This window comes from Charadrius vociferus, unplaced genomic scaffold (assembly GCF_000708025.1).
Source record: "Charadrius vociferus isolate BGI_N301 unplaced genomic scaffold, ASM70802v2 scaffold220, whole genome shotgun sequence".
NCBI classification, from domain to species: Eukaryota; Metazoa; Chordata; class Aves; order Charadriiformes; family Charadriidae; genus Charadrius; species Charadrius vociferus.
The window spans coordinates 563,949-586,342 of record NW_009646506.1 but is presented as its reverse complement, the minus strand read 5'-3'; the positions used below and the strand labels follow the sequence as shown (position 1 = coordinate 586,342).

Here is a 22,394-nt window from a genome sequence, read left to right as displayed (position 1 = left end):
TGAGAACCATTTTAGCCTCTTTCATGCTGCAATAATGAGTTTGAATAGCTTTATTAATGGCAATTATTGTTCAGAGCGGGACACAGTTCAAACTGGATATTGAAATACTTTTTAACAGCTAGTGTGGCAGGTTAGGATGTGTAATGTTAAAGAGGTGTCTTCCTGTGATCATAATTAAGAAAAATCATCATCTAAGTGGTTAAACATCAGCTGGTTTTGAGCATTCTGCCACAAAGCACAGCAAGAGACCCAATGCAGCAGTCTGCACTACATACAGATACAAAATTTGAACTTGAATGTTCGAATACAGATTTCATTTTTTCTGGATTTGCTGAAAATCCACAATTTTAGCTAGAGGCAGTGATGTCTCCAGCACTTATCCTCTCTGGTAACGAGGCCTATTTATAGCAGTTTTTGCATAGAGTTCTTCAGTATTTTGACTGATTTAGGACTGGTCGATCTATGGCTATGGAGGAGACTGAATTCACCAGGACAATTAATTGCCACTGCTGTCTTTAGACACATACAAGAAGTGTTAGCAAGTAAAAAAAATTGTTAAGATAGCCTTTCCTGAGGGGCTTTTAAACAATGTCCCAGCGACACGTCCATCTTCAAACAAAGGTGCAGCTGTCCTGCCGTGGATGGGAGAGCATGTAGGAACTTGGGACTGAAGATTTCCTCGTTACTCACATATATGACCAAACATTTATCTGCCAAGTGACAGAGTGGAAGCCACAGCTCATAGCCCGGAGCACCTCGTTTGGAGACTGCAAGTCAAGACAAGCAGCCAAAACATCAGATACAGCTGAAATTAGGAAAGGGATCCTCATAAGTTAACACTTCTGTACCAGATGCAAGTCCATTCAGTGGGTGTCAAGTAGCCTGGTGCTCTGTGTATCATTTTGATGAGTTAAGGTTTGAGATATATATATTTTTTTAAGAGGGATTTAAACTGTTTATACACTGCAAGGAAGCTCATTCTTATAGACAGCTTTCTGCAGTACTGAACAAACTCAGCTGTGCCTCTGAAAGATGTGCAAATTTGGGGAGATTTATGAAGTCATGGTGTTTCCAGATGTCCTTCCATCTTTTTAAAAGGACCTTTATAGCAGTTATTCTGTTATATTTATAAAAGGAATCTATGGTTAGAAATATTTTATCTGTTATTAAAATTAGGCTCCACACTTGGATATGTAAAGATGGAGTCTCTAGGTGGGTTTTCTTATTTTGAAATTAAACAGAACAGACAGAATTGTGTTCTGCTCTCCACAAATAAGCTGACATTGTATTCATTAGCAGGTGGAGAAGCTGCTTGGATAATTTTCCAAGTGAAGACCAGCCTGGATTAAGCACGTAGCATCAGTCTGGGTACCTGTAAAGCCGCACCAGCCCTTTGCTGGAGGACTTTCAGTAAACTTTATGACTTTGTATGGGAGTTGGATGAGGATGACCTACAACCACCACTGCACCAAGCTCCCCTAACATGCTCCACTTTCTACAAACAGCGGGCACAGATGCATCACTCGTGATAGGTGCTAGCCAGAGCTGTTTTAGGGGAAGCCCTTGTGAGGGCTTTCAGGAGCGTGAAGAACATGTTGTCCTTTCGGCTGATGAACAATCGTTCCTGATACCACTGGGGTTTACCACCTGCCCTGTTTGCAGCTGCAGCGTCTGCTTCCATCTCCCACGCATCATCCTCTCTCTTGCACGCAAGCAGGGCTACCCCAACAGCTTATTCATTGTTTTCCTTGCTTCGCTATGGCATAATGGAGATGACTGCCAAGCCTGCCGCAGTACTCTAGCCTTTTCATAAACTGCTAGGTCTGATTTACAGAAGCCCTGGCGCTTCCCATCTTGGAGGATGTGCACCGCAGCTCCTTTCAGCTTGGGTACAATTCCCTTTTCTTGAGCCGTATCCCATGAATGTTCCTCTGTCTTGTGTGCCTCACTAACAGCTTCTGCACAGCCCAACGCTGGATGGATCTAGTTGTTCAGTGCCTTATCGCTGATGCAATATTTTCCTCCTATGGGAAGTGAGAATAAAATTGCCTAAATTAAGCAATGGCAGTAGCCTTGAAGGATAAAGCTTCCTTTCTACTTTGAGCTGTTTTTATAGTAACACTGCCATACTTGTGTTGTTCTTTGTGTTTACTAGCATAGGAAAGAATGAATGATTGGGATGTTATGGTACTTATAGCATGATGTTTTTCCCATGAACTATTCAAATGAATTGCTCTTCTCTGTGGGGTTAGGGACAGTCAGAACAGAGAGAAAATACTCCCTTGAGCATGGAGTTTAAAACTTGATGATCTTAGAAAGGAGACTCTTGACAGCACTGGCTCATCATCATTTCAGCAGGTCCAAGATCCAGCCCTTTGGATGGTCTGTTGTCCCTTTTGGTTAGGAGGGAGCACAGCTGTGAAGAAGGAAAACATGTGAGTCACGATCAGAGGGCTGTGGGAGCTGCAGTTCTCCCTTCCCCCAGCCAAGCCTGGCCTTCTTCTTGTCAAAAAATTCAAGTTTAGTTTTGGGAGGACAAAAGCTTTCAGATGCAATGCTCCAGCAGTTTCTCCATTCTTTCATTAAAGTTGCCATCAGAGGATCTTCTCTTGGCAGTGAACAGCCTGACTTGCAACTCTTTTAGTGATATTTTAGCATCCTGTTGTGACTTGCTATTAAAAATGCTATAAATCGTGGAGGTAGCAGTGAAGGAACGGTTGGGATTTTATCTGGCTCATTTGATCATTGTGTGAACTTGAAGAAATTGTGTGATCTTACTGGACTTCTAAATATCTGCAAAACAGGGATGGTATCCATAGAGTGGCACTGAGAGTGTGTTTCCTGCACCTCAGTATGTGTAACATGCTTTCCTGAAGTAATTATTATGTCCAGGGGAAACTCTGAAAGGGCAAATTCTGACACGTGGGCTCTTAGCAGATCTGAAACCTCATTGCCTGCCATGTAGATAAAACCTATACAGTTCTGTTTTCAAGCAGTAGCCAGGGTGAAGCCTTGATGAAATTAATTGTAGGTTTCTGTAGCTTTCCTTTTTGTGTAAAGCACATGGAGGAGACATTTCAGGCATTACTGCAGTGTTAATCCTCTGTGCTTCCCATAATTTGCATAATCCCTCTATTGCCCTCGGCATGTATGCAAGCCTCCTATAAAGCTTCTCTCTTTAGAAGTTTCATTAACAAGTTGAAAGAATTGTCTTGCTTGACACACAAGGCTTGAGAATTTAGTCTCTGATGCTTCACATAACAATTGTTTATACATACCAGTATCTTTTAAAGGAGTATACTTACCTTTGAGAGAATCACCATTCTTTTTCCCTCCTTTCTTCCAAACACGTGCACAACAGGACTTCAGCTGATCAAGGCTGCAAGTAGATAACCTTGAAGAGGGGACAATAAACCATTGCAGCTTTTTTTTCCCCTTAAAATAATAATCCTCACAATAATCCTGAAGCTCTGTTTCATAGCAAAGACACAGCACTTAAATTCCTGCAGTATTTCAGCAGTGTTTTTTCAGCCCAAAATTCTTACTCAGGTTTGTCAAGCAGCCTAATTGCCGTAGGGAGCTTTTCCACATTTTGAGGCAGAGGGACTGTTTCTCCCCAAATCATGACAAACTAGTTCTGCTGTATGACTGCTGTTACAGTCTTAATTAGCTGTGTTTTTGTGCACTCTCATGTGAAGAAGACTGTTGGCTGCAACTATCTTGAAAGCCTTTAGCCGTTTGGGAAGAATAAATTGCCTGAAATGTAATTTCTGTTGCATGACTGGTTATCCGGAGTTTATAAGAACAAACTAGCTCAGCCACTTCTCGGGTTTTTTCATGCTGTGGTCTCATTTGTACCCCAGTGTCTCCAGGCTCCTGCATTGTTCTTGGGAAGAGCTACCATCTAGCAGCAGTAGCTGTGGATGATAACCAGATACTCTGGAGCTGTGGTTAAACATTCCTGAAATATTTAGGGAAAGCAGCACAATTTTGTCAGAAGTTTTTGTGTTTAATTGGTATGAGCATGGTGCTTACTTTGTCTGGGTCGTTTTTATTGTATGTTCATGAAAAATCATGTTGATCATCAATTCCTTAACAAAAGAAAGGAAAGAAAAGATTATTGGGGACCATTAACTCAAAGTTCAGCAATTTATCAAGGGTGTACAACGTGCTACAATCAGCTGACTATCAGTATCTTAAGTTCTTAATCTTATCTTAAATTAAAGAAGTATAACCTCCCTACCCTACTCTTGGTCCTGGTACATGTTGTCAGTCTTCCCATGTACCTCCTTACATTGCTTATAGGTACAAGGGTGAGGGATGAGCTTTCCTGTGTTAATGAGTGCCTTGTCAAAGTATACCACAGACAATGCTTGCTGCCGTAAAACTCTTACTTGTCATGTGCTCACTGTTAACACTTGCTGGCGTTGGTTTAACTTATCAGCTTAGATAGGTTGGCTTGTGATAGTTCATGCGTGCAATGCGGTAGTTAACATTACGCTTCTAAATCTTAATGAAAGCCCAAGATCTTCAGATATTCAGGTTTAGTGAATGATTTTAAAATGTTGCTGCTGGGTGCACATGGAACAGGAAAATGCATCAAAGAAGGATAGTTATTTTTTTAAAGGTTATTTATGGGTAAATCTTTTGTGTTACTTTTTTTTTTTTCCTTAGATTTTCTCGCAGACCACTTATGAAGTTGAGGCGTTCTTAGAAGCCATTCAGTTCTTCCGGCAGGAGAAAGGCCACTATGGGACATGGGAAATGATAACCGGAAATGAAAAAGAGGTAAGAAAATATCTTCCTTTGCTTTGGATATGGCAGCTCTGAGGACAGTGAAGGTTGTAAAGCCTCTTGGGAAAAAAATGGCATTTTTAAAAAGAAAATCTAGTATGCAGAAATAACCAAGATTTCAAGATACTTCTTACAGATACATAGGTGACATTTCTTTTTTAATAAATGCCATTTTGAGTTTTTTACTAAAAAGTGAAAGAAAATGTACTATGAACTGAAGTTGTTGTGTTGTGCTGGAATGTAGGGATAGACACATTTCCACGAAAGGCTGATACATCTACTTTAATTTTATGCCAAAGGGTCAATTGGTGAATAAATGCTGTGTCTAAAACAAGGCAGTTGCTAATATCTCACTACCACATTTGCTGCTGGTTATAGTTTTGGTAAATCAGTGAGACCAAAACCAATATGCACCAAACTCAGAACCCATAGTTTGTATGCAGCAGAGACTCACTGTCAGCTGCATTGGGCCATGCTCTGTTTTTCTGTCTTTCACGGCAGCTATTTTGCACATAAGAGATATTTTTTAGTTCTGTTGCTATTACCTTTGTTACTAAACACAACAGTTTTCCATTTCTTGTTCTCTAATGCTTCCGGATGCCATTGTAGGAGATCAGGCCTTACAAAGAACAGAACAGCATCTAAACATAAATTTTGAAGTATCGCTTCATTTTGCTTTTCCCTGTTCTTTGGGAGTGAAGCTGTTAGTCTGAGCAGATAAACTAGTAGATGTACTTACTATGCCAGACTTCTGAAACAGAGTCTTGCAGAGTAACATCACACTGAAACACCAAAAATTTGTGTACTTCATTTCTTCAGAAATGAGATGCTAAGCTCAGGGTCTGGGTCCATATTTGGGGACCTTAGTGAGCAGCTTGGGAGCGCTGATGGTAGCTGAAGTAACTCCACTGATCCCTCTGGCACCACTCCAGATGTCTTTTAGTGCAATTGAGACATTATTTGGGCCCCGATTTATAATTTTTTTCCAAAGCACTGAGCGCTCAGCAGCAAATATTTACTTTAGTACCAGCTGCTGGGTGTTTTCCTTGATGATATCTGTTTTCCCTTTGGGGAAATGGAAAAAAGCCTGATGGAGAGTTCACAATCCAGGGTTTTGTTTTAAGAAACCCGATTATTCTTTTAGGAGAAGCCTACCTTTGAAATGCTGAAAAATGTGGAAACTGGAGCAAAATCTATAAACAGTGTCTTTCCCAGTGCCATCATGTCAGGGGCTGAAGTTTTCTGCTAATATCTGATAATAAATTCCTTAGTATAAGGAGTCCCATCCTTCCAGTGGACGGAGTGAGGGTTTTTCTCTTCTCCCCTCCTCCCTCAAGTTACGGAGCTATTATAGTGCTAGTTTCATTTTAAGTTTTATTTTTCCCATTGCTTGCCAACTACTTACTCATAACCCATATACCTCAAGAGAACTGTAATCAGAAGACATCCAGACTAGTTACACTATTATCCTCTTAGTAATAATTCATTCTGTAAGTATAGTGTGTTCTCATGCCGGCTTTGACCAAATATAATAATTATTTTAGGCAAATATCCAAGCTAAGTGAATAGTTTGGAACAAGCAAGCTACAATTTATTGCTGTAAAAATCTCTGCAGAATGCCAATAAATATATTCCCTGACATTCATTTATTTCTAATACCAGAGTCTCTGCAACATTAGCTCACACAGTTCTGCCTAGGTACTGCAACATGGATATAATATTAGCAAGTACCCAGTCGCTCGGCTGAAGAACTACTAATTTTTCTTTTTGTGTCGTGAAAGTTCCTTTTCCTGGTTTTGTTTTTGTTCTTTTTCATTTTTAATGTTTTGTTACAAACAAAGGATAAATTCAGTTGTAGATGGTGTTTCTGTAGGTAAGTGCAGAGTTAAAAAGTGTAGGTAATACAGGGTTAAAACCAGGAAATCTCTGACGCTTGTTATAAGCAACAGTACAGCCTCATAGTGAGAGTGCTACAACACACCAATGTTAAACTAGCATAACTCCATTGATCAGTACTACATTAATGTAGAAATAACGTATTGGTAAATCAAGGATAGCTGAATAAGGGATTAAAAAAACCCCAAATCCCTGCAGTGCATCTTTCAGTACAGAAATATAAAGACAATCTAACATTCTTAAAATTGTTTCCAGAGAGCTCAGATTCTTCAGAATATGTTTGTCGCATTTATTATTTGATTCTGTAGTGCTCCAGTTTGGGTTATTTGTGAGATATTTTTAAGTGACTCATTAGTTTAGGACCTGAATTAGTCCATTGGTTTTGACAGGTATTTGAGTCAGCATAGCTAAATTTGAGTGGTGCTGTGGCATAACCTATAAGAATTTAAGTTATATGAAACAACAATAATAGGGTATTGCATATTATAGGTATATTACAGGTATATTAATAAGTAGGGCATTGTGTGTTATATTTCTGTAGGGGCTGTCTTATGCCCAGGAGGTACTCAGTTTACACTACATGGCATGCAGTCAGAGTCCTTTCTTACTTTTGCTGTCTACATTCCTGCCATTTCCCTATCGTGGTGTTGCTGCATGCCTAAAACAGGCTCAGGCAGCTGTAATACATGAAGTTGAATGTCAGGAAGCACTGACACGAATGAAAAAGCACTGGCATGATGTAAATGTAAAGTGGAGTGGTGTTTTTACACTCTGTATTGTCTCAGCCAGCAGCTGGGTGCATCGAGGCAGAGATCCTTGTATGAGGACTGCGCTGGGCAAGGAAAAGAGCTGGGCTGAAATACGTATCACTTAGCAAAAACTCTGTTCAAACCCCACTGGAGAGGAAGGAAGACTTACATACTTTGTCTGTGAGACTTCACTGAAACTGTTGAGCAAGCTGGTAATCCTTTAGCCAGAGTATATGAAAGATGTACAGAACCTTAAAATGCATTTTGTCTGCTTTTTTATAGGGTTACTATGTCTCTCTGTGATTTGCAGGATAGCCACTGCACTTCAAAGCTTTCAAGAGGCTGTGGACAACCTTGTATATGCCATACAGTCAGGACAGATAAAAAGCCTTGGTGAAAGGGTTATGTGCTTTTCTGTATAGCACAGACACAATAGTATTTCTTCTGTCATCATAAATTGGCAGCTGTGCATCTGTAACTGTAGGCCAGTACAAATGTACCTGGGCCAGATCTATGAACAGAAAAAGAACATGTCCGGGAATAAAAGATATCCCTCCATCCTCTGAATCATGAAGATGAGTAATGACTGAACCAAATATGGGTCTGAGGTCATTAGTTCAAAATCGTGACGCTTCAAGTAGAGAAATTCAAGAATCCAGCATATATCCCCAGCACTGATAGATGCCTCCATAGGAAACGTGTTCAGAGACCTGAGATCACAAAGAAATAGAAATAGGGCAAGTCCCATGATGAACTGCTTTCTTCTGTTTGCATAGTTTTTTCTTGTTGGCCAACAGCAAGAGGAAAGTGCAGGAGAAAGAGAGGTCTTGCAGCTTTCCCAGGCCAGAGGTACACTGTCCATAAATAAAAAAATGGAGAGGAAAGCCTAGACTCTCATAATCAGTGCCTGTAACTCTCTGTATTTATTGCTGGTTTGGTGCATGTGAGTGGGATGGGCAAGGAAAAAGTCGTAGTTCAAATCTAGGCAGAGGAGGTGCAAGGCCCGAGTGTGTAATTCTGAAGAAAACTTCTGAAATGGGTGCCAGTGAATGAAACCAGGAATCTCTCACACTGTTTCATTCTTTCTGTGTTGAAAAAGCCAGACTTTGATGCTTCTTCTGTCCAAAGCTGGGTGACACTACCAAGAGAACCACAGAACCAGAGAACAGTTTAGTTAAAAGGGGATCTCTGGAGGTTATCTGGTCCAATCCCCCATTCAAAGCAAAGCCAACTTTAGGGGCTTTATGCTGTTGAGTTCTGAAGATATCCAAGGTTGGAGATTGCATGACTTGTTCCCATGACTGTCCTCATGGTGAAAAATATTTCTTAATACCCGATTACTGTTTCCCTTGTTGCTACTTGTAACCGTCACCTTCTTCCTTTCCCAGTGCATTTCCAAGAAAAGTCTGGCTGTCTGCCCAACATCCTCCATTATATATTTGTAGACAGCAATAAGGTCTCCCCTGAGCCTTATCTTCTTAAAGCTGAGCAAACCCAGTTCTCTCTGCCTCTCCTCAGGTGTCATGTGCTCCATCCCCCGATAATTGTGGTGGCCTCTGCTGCACTCACTACAGTGTGTCAAGATCTGTCTTGTTCTGGGTAGCTCCAAACTGGACACCGCTCCAGTCTCACAAATGCTGAATAGAGGGGAACGTTCTCCTCCCTCAACGTGCTGTTGCCCTTTGCTGCAAGGGCACCCTGCAGACTGATGTTGAATTTCTTGTCTACCAGGATGCCTTTTCTGCAAAACTGCTTTCCAGCCAGTTGTTGCCAGCCTATACTGGTGTAGGGGGTTGTTCCATCCCAGATGCTGGACTGTGCATTTGCTTTTGCTGAAATTCATGAGGTTTTTGTCCACCCATTTCTTCAGCCCATCTAGGTCCCTCTGAATAGCACCCTTGCTTGCCAGCATATTGACCACTCCCCCAAATTGGTATCATCTGTATTCCCAGTCCAATGTCTTTTCTTTCTAATTGGAGCCATCTGCAAGACTGAATTGCCAGCTAGATGCCTGGATCAGAGAGGGTGATGCATCTCTTCTACAACCACTGAACCCTGTTTCAGAGTGAAAACATTCTTGAGGGAGAAAAGTACTCAGTGTCAGTTTAGAAACATAGAGCAATGATAGACCAACAACATACTTACAGAAATAATCAAAAAATAGGGCAATGATAGCTTTTCCTCAGTTTTCCTACATTCCATCACGAACGCTTGATGTGTAGGAGTCCTTTTAACACTTTTCTTTCTCCTGCCTTTCTGCTGTTGTGCACCTTTGTCACAGAATATCTTCTTAGGTTATATATTCTGTATGTTTTTGTTCAAGAATCGAGAGGAGACTTTAAAGTAGATAAATATATAAATTCTCCAATGTGAAAGTTTTACTATATTTAGACCAGTATAGTTGTCTTTTAGTGACAAAAGAAATTGCTTGAAAAGTTTTTCACAAACTCCAGCAGCTATTTCATCCCTTTTGCCTCAGGGTTAGTCTGGAGCTAATGAATCTTTTGGATCATGTTACACATTGTTGAAAAATAGAATTATTTGATTCACAGATTACCTGTATTTCTGGATTCTATAGAACTTTGTCCTATAATCCTGTTTTTCCTGGGATCCCCTTCTTTTCTTGTTCTAATGGTGAAGTTGGTGCTCACCTGAAGAAGTGCTAGAGATCTACATTGGTACAGTCATATATTTACTTTTTTGCCAATTATCTTCCTATTAGAAACATCCTCTGTCTGATGACTCTCTAGGACAATTTTCTCCTCGATGACACCTCCTCTGGGAGAGTGTAAGTGTCTCAGAACAAGGTCAGTTTGGGGAAGCAGCAGTCAGCAAACCAAGTTTTCAAATGTTTTTGGTTGAGTTGCTCAGTTGATATCAATCATTTTAGCTCCACTGATTTGCACATGGCAATTTCCTAATAGCATGCAGCAAATTTTATTGGGCATCTTAGTTCATCTGTAGTCAGTTGTTGCATGGTCTCTCAAAGGCTTTCAGTGAAAAATGCTTCAGAAAAAATGTATGGAGCTTCCCTCAAGCATACCTAATGTTTTAAATCCAGTCCTCCTGGAAACCTGGGATAGCTAAGCCATTGTATATTTGAGGTTGCCTGTGTTTGCACATCACTCTGTGATGCAAGTTTTCAGATGAAAAACAATGTGTGGACATGTCATTTCAATCTTCTGACCATATAGATCCTGAGCAACCTTGTGATGGAGGAACTCCTGCCTAACCTTCAAACAATGATCCTGCCTAAAATGAAAGGAAAGAGGAATGATAGGAAGCGGGCCTGGTTTGGTGTAAGTACTGATATTTACAGAGTAGTTGTTTCTCATAGCAGTTGTCTGCGTGTGCTGATTCTCATCTATGCTTCTTAATTAAATTTGGGTTTAGATCGTAGAAGAAACTTATGGCTTAGTCCAGCAGCAGGTGTCAGAAGGATTAAATACCTTGAAAGAAGAATGCAGAGATTTTGCAAAAACTCTTGAAGGAACCATTCGCTCAGACATGGATCAGATTCTGAACTCCAAGAGCTTCTTAGCTGGAAAAATCAAAGGTTAGTGGAGGAACAGCTGTGTTGTGGAGCAATTTTTTTAATGTTTCCCATTATGTTGCTCAAATTACCAGATGTCATTGTTTTAAAATCCTCATGTGTTTTGAAAAATCCAACCGGAGACACTAATTTTCAGAAAACAAATGCTTTGAGCCTCTGCTGCCTTTGATGGAAACTGGTACCTGTGGCTGCTGTGGCTGTGAAAATACCAGGTCTTCTCAAGTTGGATCTAGAGCTGACAGGTTTTGAGTATCCTGGTTAGAATTGCTCATTCTGCTTTCATTTTCACTTGGACAGCCTTATGTAATGAAGATAGTGATTACATGAGCATAACTGTAAGTGTCGCGGTTTTGACCTGATGTCTAGAAATGCTCCACAAAAACAGGTTCTGGTTATGTGACAAATTCATAGGCTACCAAAGAATACTTAAATCAAAGGGCTTCTTCAGTAGTTTTAAACTAATGTGAAATAATTATAATTTTGCTATGAATATAAAAATGAGTGTGAAAAGTAGGCAAAACATTAGTTGATGTTGCTTAAGCTAGGAAATAAATAAAAAGCTGATAATTTAGGACCTGTTTTGATAGAAGTCAGGATGTTCTGTTGATATTCTCACATAACAGACTAGGATGCTTTCAGTGAAGTACAGAGTACCAAGTTTGGATAACTCCTTATAGAATCACTGTGGGCACGCTCTGTGTGAACATCCCTGTGTGCATCAACACTGACAGCTGCCCTTTCCTCTGCCCTCACAGTGCCCCCAAGCTGCTGGCATTTGGTTAGGTGGGGCATGGGAAAAGATGTTTCATTGTCGCTCATAAAACTATAAACTCTTCTTTCATCACCCTCATCATCTTTGCGGAGGTGTGACTCCAGGGAAAAATACAGAGGCACTTAATTCATTGTAAAGTAGATCAGATTACTTTTTTCACTGTATCTTTTAATAGCTTAAATGCAACTGTTTTATTGTCTGTCCAGCCACTGTTTCTGAGCCTGCCCAGAAGTGCTGCATAGAACATATCCAGCCATTTCTCGCATCCATATTGGAGGAGCTCATGGGTCCGGTGAGTTCTGGATTCACTGAAGTCCGCTCACTTTTTGATAAAGAAGTTAATGAAATCATACAGGACTTCCAGAAGACAAATGATATCACGAAGCTGAAGGAGGTAAGACTAAAATATATCTGCAGCCTTTTACATTAGCGCAAAGGCAAGCCGTATTTGCTTTCCCAGGTGGTAGTATGTTAGCACTAGGTTTTGTCATTAAGAGTCTTGCAGTATTTGTGCAACTAGAGTGTAGATATCAGAATTTGTTTTAGGGCCACTGTTACGTTCTCTATTAAAAATTCACCTCTGGTTTCTTTCTCTCAAAACCTGTTCTTCCTCCACTGGAATGTAGAATGTGGATCAGCTTATGAACCTGCCATTTAACTCTGTGAAAATGGAGCCCTGTTATATGAAAGTGAACCTCCTCCAGGAACTCCTTCAAGACCTCAAGAGTCGCTTCAAGATCTATCACATTGATTTTGTGATTCAGAGGACACAGAACTTCATGCAAGAGGTACTGTAAGATCCAGTTTTTCCTCCTGGGAGAACAGGTTAGGTTTGTCCTTCTAATCTGCTTCAAAGCAATCTTGATAAAGAGTTGCGCAAAAGTCTCAAAATATCTCTCAATCAAATTACAGATAACAAAACCTAAGAAAATCACAGCTAGAAGCTGTTTGACATTTATATTTGTGAGACTGCATGTGTGTGAGTCTTCCAGCAAGGCAGAATAATTTTGGATGGATCGTCTCTCCCCCTGAACTTTCATTCTCAGTGTCTCAGTACAGGAAGTTGTGTTGTAACCAAATAAAATCTACCTGATTTCCATTCTCAAGGGTTGATTTTTCAGGAAGGGTCTTAAATATATTTTACCAAAGTGGAATGTCTCCTCCTTGCTAGTTTATTTTCTCATGAATATAAAGTAAGGCAATTAATGTTAGAAACTGGCAATTGCTTGGACATCTGAGGATGTAGCTGCATGTAGGTGCTTTAACCAACTTCACTTCTCATAAGAATGGTTGAAGTGACTACACCATTTCAGTTGAAAAAAGCAGTTCTGAGGAGAAGGACCTGGGGGTTCTGGTAGATAGTAAATTATCCATGAGCCAGCAATGTGCCCTTGTCACCAGGAAGGCCAATGGAAACCTGGGCTACATAGGGAAGAGTGTGGCCAGTAAGTTGAGGGAGGTCATTCTCCCCCTCTACTCGGCACTGGTGAGGCCACAACTGGAATACTGTGTCCAGTTTTGGGCTCCCCAGTTCAAGAGAGACAGAGAACTGCTGGAGCGAGTCCAGCGAAGGGCAACTAAGATTATTGAGGGACTGGAGCATCTCCCTATGAGGAAAGGCTGAGAGAGCTGGGACTCTTTAGCCTGGAGAAGAGAAGGCTGAGGGGAGACCTCCTTATGGCATACAAGTATCTAAAGGGTGGGTGGATGGAGGATGGAGCCAGACTCTTCTCAGTGGTTCCCAGTGACAGGACGAGGGGCAATGGGCACAAGTTGGAACATAGGAAGTTCCGTTCAAATACACAGAAAAACTTCTTTACGGTTAGGGTGACAGAGCACTGGCACAGGCTGCCCAGGGAGGCTGTGGAGTCCCCTTCTCTGGAGATTTTCAAGACCCGCCTGGATGCAGTCCTGAGTAATGTGCTCTAGGCAATCCTGCTTTAGCAGGGGAGTTGGACTAGATGATCTCTAGAGGTCCCTTCCAACTCTGAAAATTTTGTGATTCCATGATTACACCTCTTTCTCCCCTCTAGTGTGTATTGGTATAGGCTATAATTTTGCTTTGCTTCTATTTCTTCTGGATGCCTGGCCAGAAATCTATTAGGAGCTGGCCAGTAGACTTATTTTGATTGCCAGATCACAAGGCAGATTTGGCCTTGTGGCTCTATGTTGAATCCAGTGATTTTAATCCGTAGTTGAGAAACTAAATAATCTAGTCAGTAATCTTGTGAAATGGAGCTGGTCCAGTTCTGTGGAGTGGGAGTTATGAACATGGAAAGCGAGTCTCTAGCAGAGTGCTGGGGTAGGGTTTTACTAAAAGCAGCTTTTCTAAGTACAGCCATGATCAGCAGCCAAATTATTATTCAGAAATAAAATTCTGATTTCATGTCTGGGTCTTTCAGGGGGGACCATTCCACAATGCTGCCAAATAAAATGTCTTTCAATAAGTGAAGACCATGAGTCAAGACAAAGAAGTATACAGAAAATATATCCCATACAAACCAAGTGTGCTTTTTTTTTTTCTGAACAGAACATGAATCAAAATTTACAACTAATAAGTTAAATTAAAGCACAAGTTGTTCTAAAAATGCTGTTATTGCTTCTCTCTCTTTAAAAGCCTGGTATTTTTTGCATAAAAATAGTAAGTAGTTTAACTTTGTGTCCATGGACATTTATTTTATTAACAAGTAAGGTCCGACATATCTACGTTCACATAGTCTTAATGTAAAAGAAGCATTTGGCTTAAGTCTAACTCAGGTGCAGGCTGGAGCAGGATTCCTTGGCTTGGGAGCTTGGCATCCTCTAGTGGCCAATTTCAGGAAATTTGGGAGCACAATGCTCAACTGGCATAAACGGCTTAAGTGACTTCACCAGAACTACTCCAATTTATTATTTACTTCAAATAAAAATTGAAATAAAAAGTGAGTAATTAATATTTTAATTAGCCTCAGACTTAACTCTACACTGATCCTTTTTCTTGTATCCAAGGTCTTGCAGTGCATGAGCCTTTACGATACAGCCTACTGATGCATGCATAAATCGAGTAAACCTCCATCTCATCCATTTACATTTATAAATAAAGTCTGTATAGTCCAATCTTACATTATTTGCAAAGTCAGTTATAAAAATTGGCCATCAACATTTCATAGAATCATAGACTGGTTAGAGTTAGAAGGGACTTTAAAGATCATCTAGTTCCAACCCCCCTGCAATGGGCAGGGACACCTCCCACTAGACCAGGTTACTCAAAGCTCCATCCAATCTGGCCTTGAACACTTTGAGGAATGGCACATCCACAACTTCTCTAGGCAACCTGTGCCAATGCCTCACCACCCTCACAGTGAAAAACTTCTTCCTGATATCTAATCCGAATCTACTGTCTTCCACTTTGAAGCCATTACCCCTTGTCCTATCACTACAGGCCCTTGTAAAAACTCCCTCTCCAGCTTTCTTGTAGGCCCCTTCAGATACTGGAAGGCTGCTATGAGGTCTCCCCAGAGCCTCCTCTTCTCCAGGCTGAACAACCCCAACTTTCTTAGCCTGTCTTCATAGGAGAGGTGTTCCAGCCCTCTGATCATGTTTGTGGCCATGCTCTGGACCTGCTCTAACAGCTCCATGTCCTTCTTGTGCTGAGGACTCCAAAGCTGGACGCAGTACTCCCGGTGGGGTCTCATCAGAGCAGAGTAGAGGGGCAGAATCACCTCCCTCGACCTGCTGGCCACGCTTCTTTTGATGCAGCCCAGGATGTGGTTTGCTTTCTGGGCTGCAAGCACACGTTGCTGGATCATGTTAAGCATCTCATCCTCCACCACTCCCAAGTCCTTCTCCTCAGGGCAGCTCTCAATCCATTCTCTGCCCAGCCTGTATTTCTGCATGGATTGCCTCAACCCAGGTGCAGGACCTTGCACTTGGCCTGGTTGAACTTCATTAGGTTCACATGTGCCCACCTCTCAAGCCTGTCCAGGTCCCTCTGGATGGCATCCCTCCCCTCCAGCCTGTGAACCACACCACACAGCTTGGTGTCATCAGCAAACTTGCTGAGGATGCACTCAATCCCACTGTCCATGTCACCAAGAAAGATGTTAATCAGCACTGGTCCCAGGCCCGACCCCTGAGGAACACCACTCGTCACTGGTTTCCACTTAGACATCGAGTTGACTTGAGTGCAACCATCCAGTCAATTCCTTGTCCACCAAGTGGTCTGCAGCTCAAATACACGTCTCCTCAATTTAGAGACACAACACTGTAACACCGTTGTAGAAGGCCACCAAATTTATCAGGCACAATTTGCCCTTAGTGAAGCCATGTTGGCTGTCACCAATCACTTCCTTGTGTCTTAGCATAGTTTCCAGGAGGATCTGCGTGACAAATCTGGGGATTAGTCACTGTATATTTTCATTCATGAAAACATTACTAGCCAGGGAGGAATTAAAAGCGTGTCTTCTTCATAAGTATGTACATACTCGTTTACAAACTACAAGAAGTCTTCTACAGTATATGGCTGTCTATGGATATCGGCTGGGATGTTCCCATGTGATGCAAAGGAAGACGAGGTAGTATGGATAGCCTCTCTGTGGACGTTCCTGTACTTCTCCAATAAGAATATAGTAAAATTTGAATGGAATCGCTTAGCTAAAGAAGGCAAAACCTCATAAGGAGACATAATAACTGCTTGCAGAACTGTTTTTCTGAAATATCTTTTCAGAGTAGGTAGTTCAATATTTTTAATGAATCTCTCGACAGCCTGAAAACATGTCAAATGCCAGCCTAACATTATTCTGTGAGAAATTATTGCACTCTGTGCAATTTTTGCTGATAATTATTTGTATTATAAGGAAAGCTACCGATTAAGTACATTTAAAAAAATTATCTCCAGTATTAATGGTTAAGACCATTAGAATCTGGTAGGAGTCAATGGGATTCTTCTTATTAGGGATAATGAGTTTTGTCTATGGCCTTTATGTATGGATGATCGATTCTACTTTTTGTCTTTGTCACCATCAATTGGGATGGTGACATGAGATTAAATCTATATAAGAAAGCTATGATAGCATAATAATGATAACAAGGCTTAATTTTCTTTATTTATTGCAGCATTGCTGTGCACATTAACCTTCAGAGAACTGAGATACTGCACAAAACTTTTGGACAATATAAATGAATCTACTCTGAGTAGGTTTGCTGATATAACTATTTGTTTAGTTACGTTAGCAGACTTCCTAGTATTGACCGGCCTGTAAACTCAAGACAGAAGTTGAGGTAGTTTCATTTTCTTATTCTCTTGCATTAGGTAATCATCTTTTTGGTTTTCCATTCCAAAACTGAGCGTTGCAATCTAAACTAAACAAGGCTTTTCTTCCCCTTCCACAGTAATTTGAAGTACTTGGAATATTTATTGATTTTAGGCTGATTATTCTTTCTCCATTTCACCATCTCAAAAATACAATTTAAGTTAATGGTTACATTTGTCGTGCTTCTTTATGCCTGTAGGAATTTTATGTTACTGCTCTTTAACAGATTTTTTTTAATTATTATTTTTAGCTGATGGAAAATGCAGTTTATACTTTTGAGCAGCTGTTCTCTCCAAGTCACCAGGCAGACCCAGCGAAAGTTGCAACAAGCATTGAGAAGGTCAAGCTGAGAGTACTGAAGGTAAACGTTGCAGCATTTGCACAGGAAGACCTTGGCTTCTGCCTTTTCAGAAACAGAGAATATATTTTATGTGAATTAATCTCAGTATTTGAAAGAAGATACCTCTTACCATCCAGCTGGAAATACTGATTTGGTGGCACTTAACAAAGCTGCTTATTCTGGGGGTAAAACCTAGTTCTGGGCAGACGCTTGTAAAAGTATTTACATGTGCAGTCCTTTTAACTGCAATTAAATCAGCTGGAGATAATTTTTTATTAACTTATAATTAGCCTCCCCTAGAATTTCTTGTTCTCAGAAGAGGCAGTGCTGATAATACATGGAGAGAGCAATCAGGGGGCTGTTTCTCACCTAGGCAGAAAAAAATGACGGGAAAGAGATCCCAGAAAAACGGATTTTAGGAAATTTTTGTATAAGCTGAAATAACCTGCATGGGGAATTCAAACCCCTGATTGTGCCTATGATGTGGTATCCTTTGGGATTCACCCATCACCAGTTACAAGTTAACAAGAACCAGTTCCTCCCATGAGTGATTAATAACCCCAAACACGTTTGGGCTTGATTCTCGTTTTGTCTGTTTTCACAGCAATATGATTATGACAGCAGCACTATCCGGAAGAAGATATTTCAAGAAGCACTGGTACAGATTACTTTGCCCACAATGCAGAAGACACTGGCTGCAACGTGCAAACCAGTAGGTTTCTGTGATTAAAAAACCTCACACAATAATAAAAGGCAGGGAAGGATTAACACCTTGGCAGTAAATCCCCAACTTTGTAAAGCTGTTTTTTCTCGGGGAGTTGTGCGGAATGGCTGCCTGCTTGGCCAGATGACACAGATTTGCCAGTGCATGGATTGGGTAAATGTGGAGCATAAGGAAGATTTCAGGAAACAGGGAAACTGTACATGCAGCTTGCTTTCTCAAAGATTGCTGCAGACCTTTGCCCATCTCCATTTCATATCTTCCTTAGAGATCTGAAGTCCCCTCAAACTGGACTCCTTTTGACAGCTACAACTGTAGGTTGTGAACTTGTCCTTGTGTTCAGCAGCCCTGCTGGAGGCTGAAATTCAGTCTGTGGGAGAGGGTACTTTCCTCTTCAGCAGCACCCCAAGGCATGGCTGTGACCACACACAACCTCTGCTGACAACCTCCTTCAAAGCCAAATGCGTGCTTGGGCAGCAGGAGCAGCAAGCAGACAGGCCGTGCACTTGCTTTCAGTGATTTTAAATGGAAGTAATTGCATCAGCAATCAGGAAACAAACATGCAGAGGCAATCTCTGTTGCCCGTAATCACACGGGTAGGTTAGTACTCAGCAAATGCGGCTACCAGAGTTTCGTGGAGATGTAATCAGTGTGGCTGCATCAGGGGCCAGTTGGAATGCTGTTCACCTTGGCTCAAAATAAATAGTATGTGCCCTTCTTAAAGCCCATACATATCCTCTTGCATTTTCACTGTACCTCCTGGAAGATGACTGCCCTAAGCCATTCCAGCCTCTCTCCCCTTTTGTTTCCTTGGATGTTCATCAGTTCTCAGAGGCTGTAAGCTCTCACCCACGGTGTGCTGCTCTTGCTGATGCTTTCCAGCTTGTTTCAGCTTTAAAAACAATTTTAAAAGCAAGTGTTTTGCCAAGTTATGCTTGCGAGTCTTTGAGTATGGATTATTAAAACTTGCAACTTTCAAAAATATAATTGAAATCACTCTCTTCTGTATGTCAGTCTACTTCCTTTACTATTCCCAAAATAATTGTTTCTTGTAGAGTTTCTTGTAGAGAGCAGTGCCTTCAAGATGTGGTGTCTACACAGAAGGGCAAGCATTTCATCACCTTGAATATATAGAGAGAGGGTGGAGTCCCACATCATGTCTCTGTCATACAGGATGGAGGAAGCAGTGGCGGTGCAAAATTCCACAAGCCCTTTCTGTTTAATTTCCCACAAGCCTTTTGTGTTTGTGCCTCTGCAGAAATGAGCAGCCAGCTTGAGAAGCAAATGTGTGGCACAGCTGACATGCCCAGTCAAGTCTTGACCTTTTACTTGAAAACCTCCAGATGTTTGTATGTAGACATCTCTTCTAGACGTGGGCAGAGGTCTCTTAATTTACTTTTTATAGAGCACAAAGCAGCTGCTTACTGATAATGACTCAATTATTGTCTAGACAGCCAAATGCATATAAATCAGTAAGCTGAAAATGCTACACACCTATTAGGAAAACAAACCCAAACCCTGTATCTCCAGTGCTCGCCACGGATTTGCCTCCTTGGACAAACAGTGAGTGAGGCTTTTCCTCACCAGCAATTTATTTCAGAATTGTTTATTATAGTGCAGATGGCAATGATCTATAGTGCTTTTAAATGTAATTATAGTGCAAGAATACTGTTTGATAAGTGCATAATAAGTTGTGAACATCTATAGTTCATTTAGTCATAGTTCAGATAGTTCTCCTCAAGAACCAGCAAGGAGCATTGCAAGACTTGCTAGATAGCATCTCCAAGGTGCTCTGTTGAAGTAGGACTCTCAAAATCTCTCATTTTTATATATCTGTTCCTTTCTTCTCTGTCTGCACAGGAGCTGCAGAAATATGAGCAGTTCATTTTTGCTGATTACACTAGCGTGATCCAAGTAGAGAATGTGTATGAAGAGATTTTGTATCAGACACTGCTTGAAGAAACCCTGAAAGGTGAGACCATTCTTGAAGTGACAGTAATAACATTTCGGCTGTTGGCTGGTGAGCTCTTGCTTCAGAGCTTCCCAGAGTCCCAACGTGGTTGTTTCAGACCCAGATCCCACTTTCCCGAATACTGGTGGTTACAATGCTACAGTGTTTGGATTCAGCTTATTAAAGATGTATGGCAAGCCCTAAAACCTGAATTATGGGGCAACTTTATTAAACCTGGCAAATTCAAAGTAATAGCTTGGCACAAGCCTATTTCTCTATTTCTAACAAAATGTAATTATGCCAGCTTCATTTTATCTTGATTTCCTGGGCCAAGGAGTGAAATTATGCTTTTATTTGCAAAGACTTGGTGATATCTAATGGCAGCAAAAATTAATTTCCCCAAATGAAATGTACTGCTGCATGCAGTTTCCAGTACATCACCGATGCCAGTGCAGTACTCCCTGCAAATCTCTCTGCTTTTGTGTTGGAAAACTGAACTGTTCTTGATGGTATATATAAATATATAGAGTACTTGTATCTCTCTGTCTGTACCCCGGATACAAAACAAACTTTTCTATTGCACAATAAGTTTTGATAACTCCTCTTTGGCACTCCTGTTCAAAAATAACAGTATAATAATTAATGTAATGAGCACACTTTTATTCATATATTCAGTGTAAATACTTCTGCATTGAAACATTACCTTTGCGCATTGCAGGTCCTCTGGTAGTTTTCTATTACAACAACGCTTAGGACAATATTGAAGTTCCATCATTCAAAACAGATAAAATCCCCACCCCCAAAAAAAGAAATGTAGAGTAAAAGCAAGTTGGAAATGAAAATTATTGTTGTTTTTAACATCAAAATGTACAACATTAGAAACTCAGGAAAACACTGTACTTTTTTCAATGTACCTCTCAGTTTTTCCAAAGCAGTTTGATCTTTCTGTTTTATTTAGTGATAAAAGAAGCTGCCATTATGAAGAAGCACAACCTCTTTGAAGATAACTTGAATTTGCCCTGTGAAAGTGTGTCCAGCTTAACGGACCTGAAGACCCCTTCAGGATCAGCACAAACCACTCCTGCGAAGAAGCCTTCCTCTGTCCGAGCCGAGATATCAGACACTGAAACTCAAAGTGATGAAACACTCATTGTGACAGGAAAAATTTCTTGGGAGAAGGATGCTGATGATAGAAAGTCATCAGACAAAGAGGCAGTCACTTCTGTTAATACAGCTGGTGATCAGGCGAGCAAAAGTGAAGAAGTGGTCACTACAGACACTGGCGAAAAACAGGAGTCTCTTTCAGCTACCCTTACAAAACAAGAAGTTGCAGAGGAAAAAAGCGCTTTGCAGAATGAAGACACAGTGAAAGCAGAGTGTGTAGTGAACGCTCAGAAAGAGCTTAAGACACAACAAGAAGCTGTGGAGGAAAAAGTAGCTTCTGGGACTGGAACTGCAGTGAAAGATTTTGGAGGCAGCCCTGAAAAAGAACTTCAGGAAGAAGTTTCTGAGATAAAGCTTACTTCCCCACATGATAATGTAGCAGAAGCGGAGATTTTAAGAAATTCTGAAAAGAAAATCAAGGTAGAAAAAGAAATTATGGAAAAATTACCTCAGAGTGAAAATGCAGTAGGAACAGGGTTTGAAGAGGATAGTAGAAAAGAAAGCAATGACCAAGGAGCAAGTACTGAGACAAGGGTTGTTTCCCAGAATGAAAACACAGGGAATGGAGGGTTTGGGGATAATCTTGAAAAAGAAAGCAAGTCAGAAGAAAAGAGTTGTAAATCCCCTGATGATGTGAATGAGATAAGGAGTTTGCTGATGGTAACAGTTGAGATACCAGCAGATACTCCACCTGAGAACATAAAGGAGGTTTGTGAAGGTGAGATATTAAAGTTTCAAGAGCACAATAAAGGGAATGACGAGATGAGCGAAATGGCTGCAACAGAAATTCAAGTGAGCCAGACAATGATGAATAAAGATGCAGCAGAATGCACAGAGTTCAAGGAGGACCAGCCATCTTCATCTAGTTTGGGGACAGATGGTATGAATTTAGTGAATGTGTCTGAGGGGGCCTGCAATATGGCACAAGCAGAATGGCTGGTGGAAAGCTCAGGTACACCTCAGGAGGCAAAGGCAGAGGTGGAGATCAAGCAAAGCGTTTGGTACACAGGTGTGGGAAGCTGTGAAAGTGATAGGTCGCAGCCAGAGGAACACACTGAAAATGTGTCTGAAGGCAAAATATTAGATGAGGAGGAAGGAGGAGCAGGGAACAGCCATGCCATCCAAGTGGAGATAGGGACGGAGAGCTTTTTTTATAATCCTGC

At 40.9% G+C, this 22,394-nt stretch overlaps 1 protein-coding gene across 1 annotated transcript in view; it reads left to right on the top strand.

Moving 5' to 3' along the window:
• FAM129A (family with sequence similarity 129, member A) overlaps positions 1 to 22,394 on the top strand; it is a 46,237-nt gene that overhangs the window by 21,069 nt on the left and 2,774 nt on the right. The window contains exons 7-15 of the mRNA XM_009884482.1: positions 4,687 to 4,788; positions 10,634 to 10,738; positions 10,833 to 10,995; positions 11,971 to 12,158; positions 12,391 to 12,552; positions 17,306 to 17,416; positions 18,000 to 18,107; positions 19,977 to 20,088; positions 21,026 to 22,240. Coding sequence (XP_009882784.1) covers positions 4,687 to 4,788; positions 10,634 to 10,738; positions 10,833 to 10,995; positions 11,971 to 12,158; positions 12,391 to 12,552; positions 17,306 to 17,416; positions 18,000 to 18,107; positions 19,977 to 20,088; positions 21,026 to 22,240 — 2,266 coding nt within the window. The remainder of the gene's footprint in view (positions 1 to 4,686; positions 4,789 to 10,633; positions 10,739 to 10,832; positions 10,996 to 11,970; positions 12,159 to 12,390; positions 12,553 to 17,305; positions 17,417 to 17,999; positions 18,108 to 19,976; positions 20,089 to 21,025; positions 22,241 to 22,394) is intronic.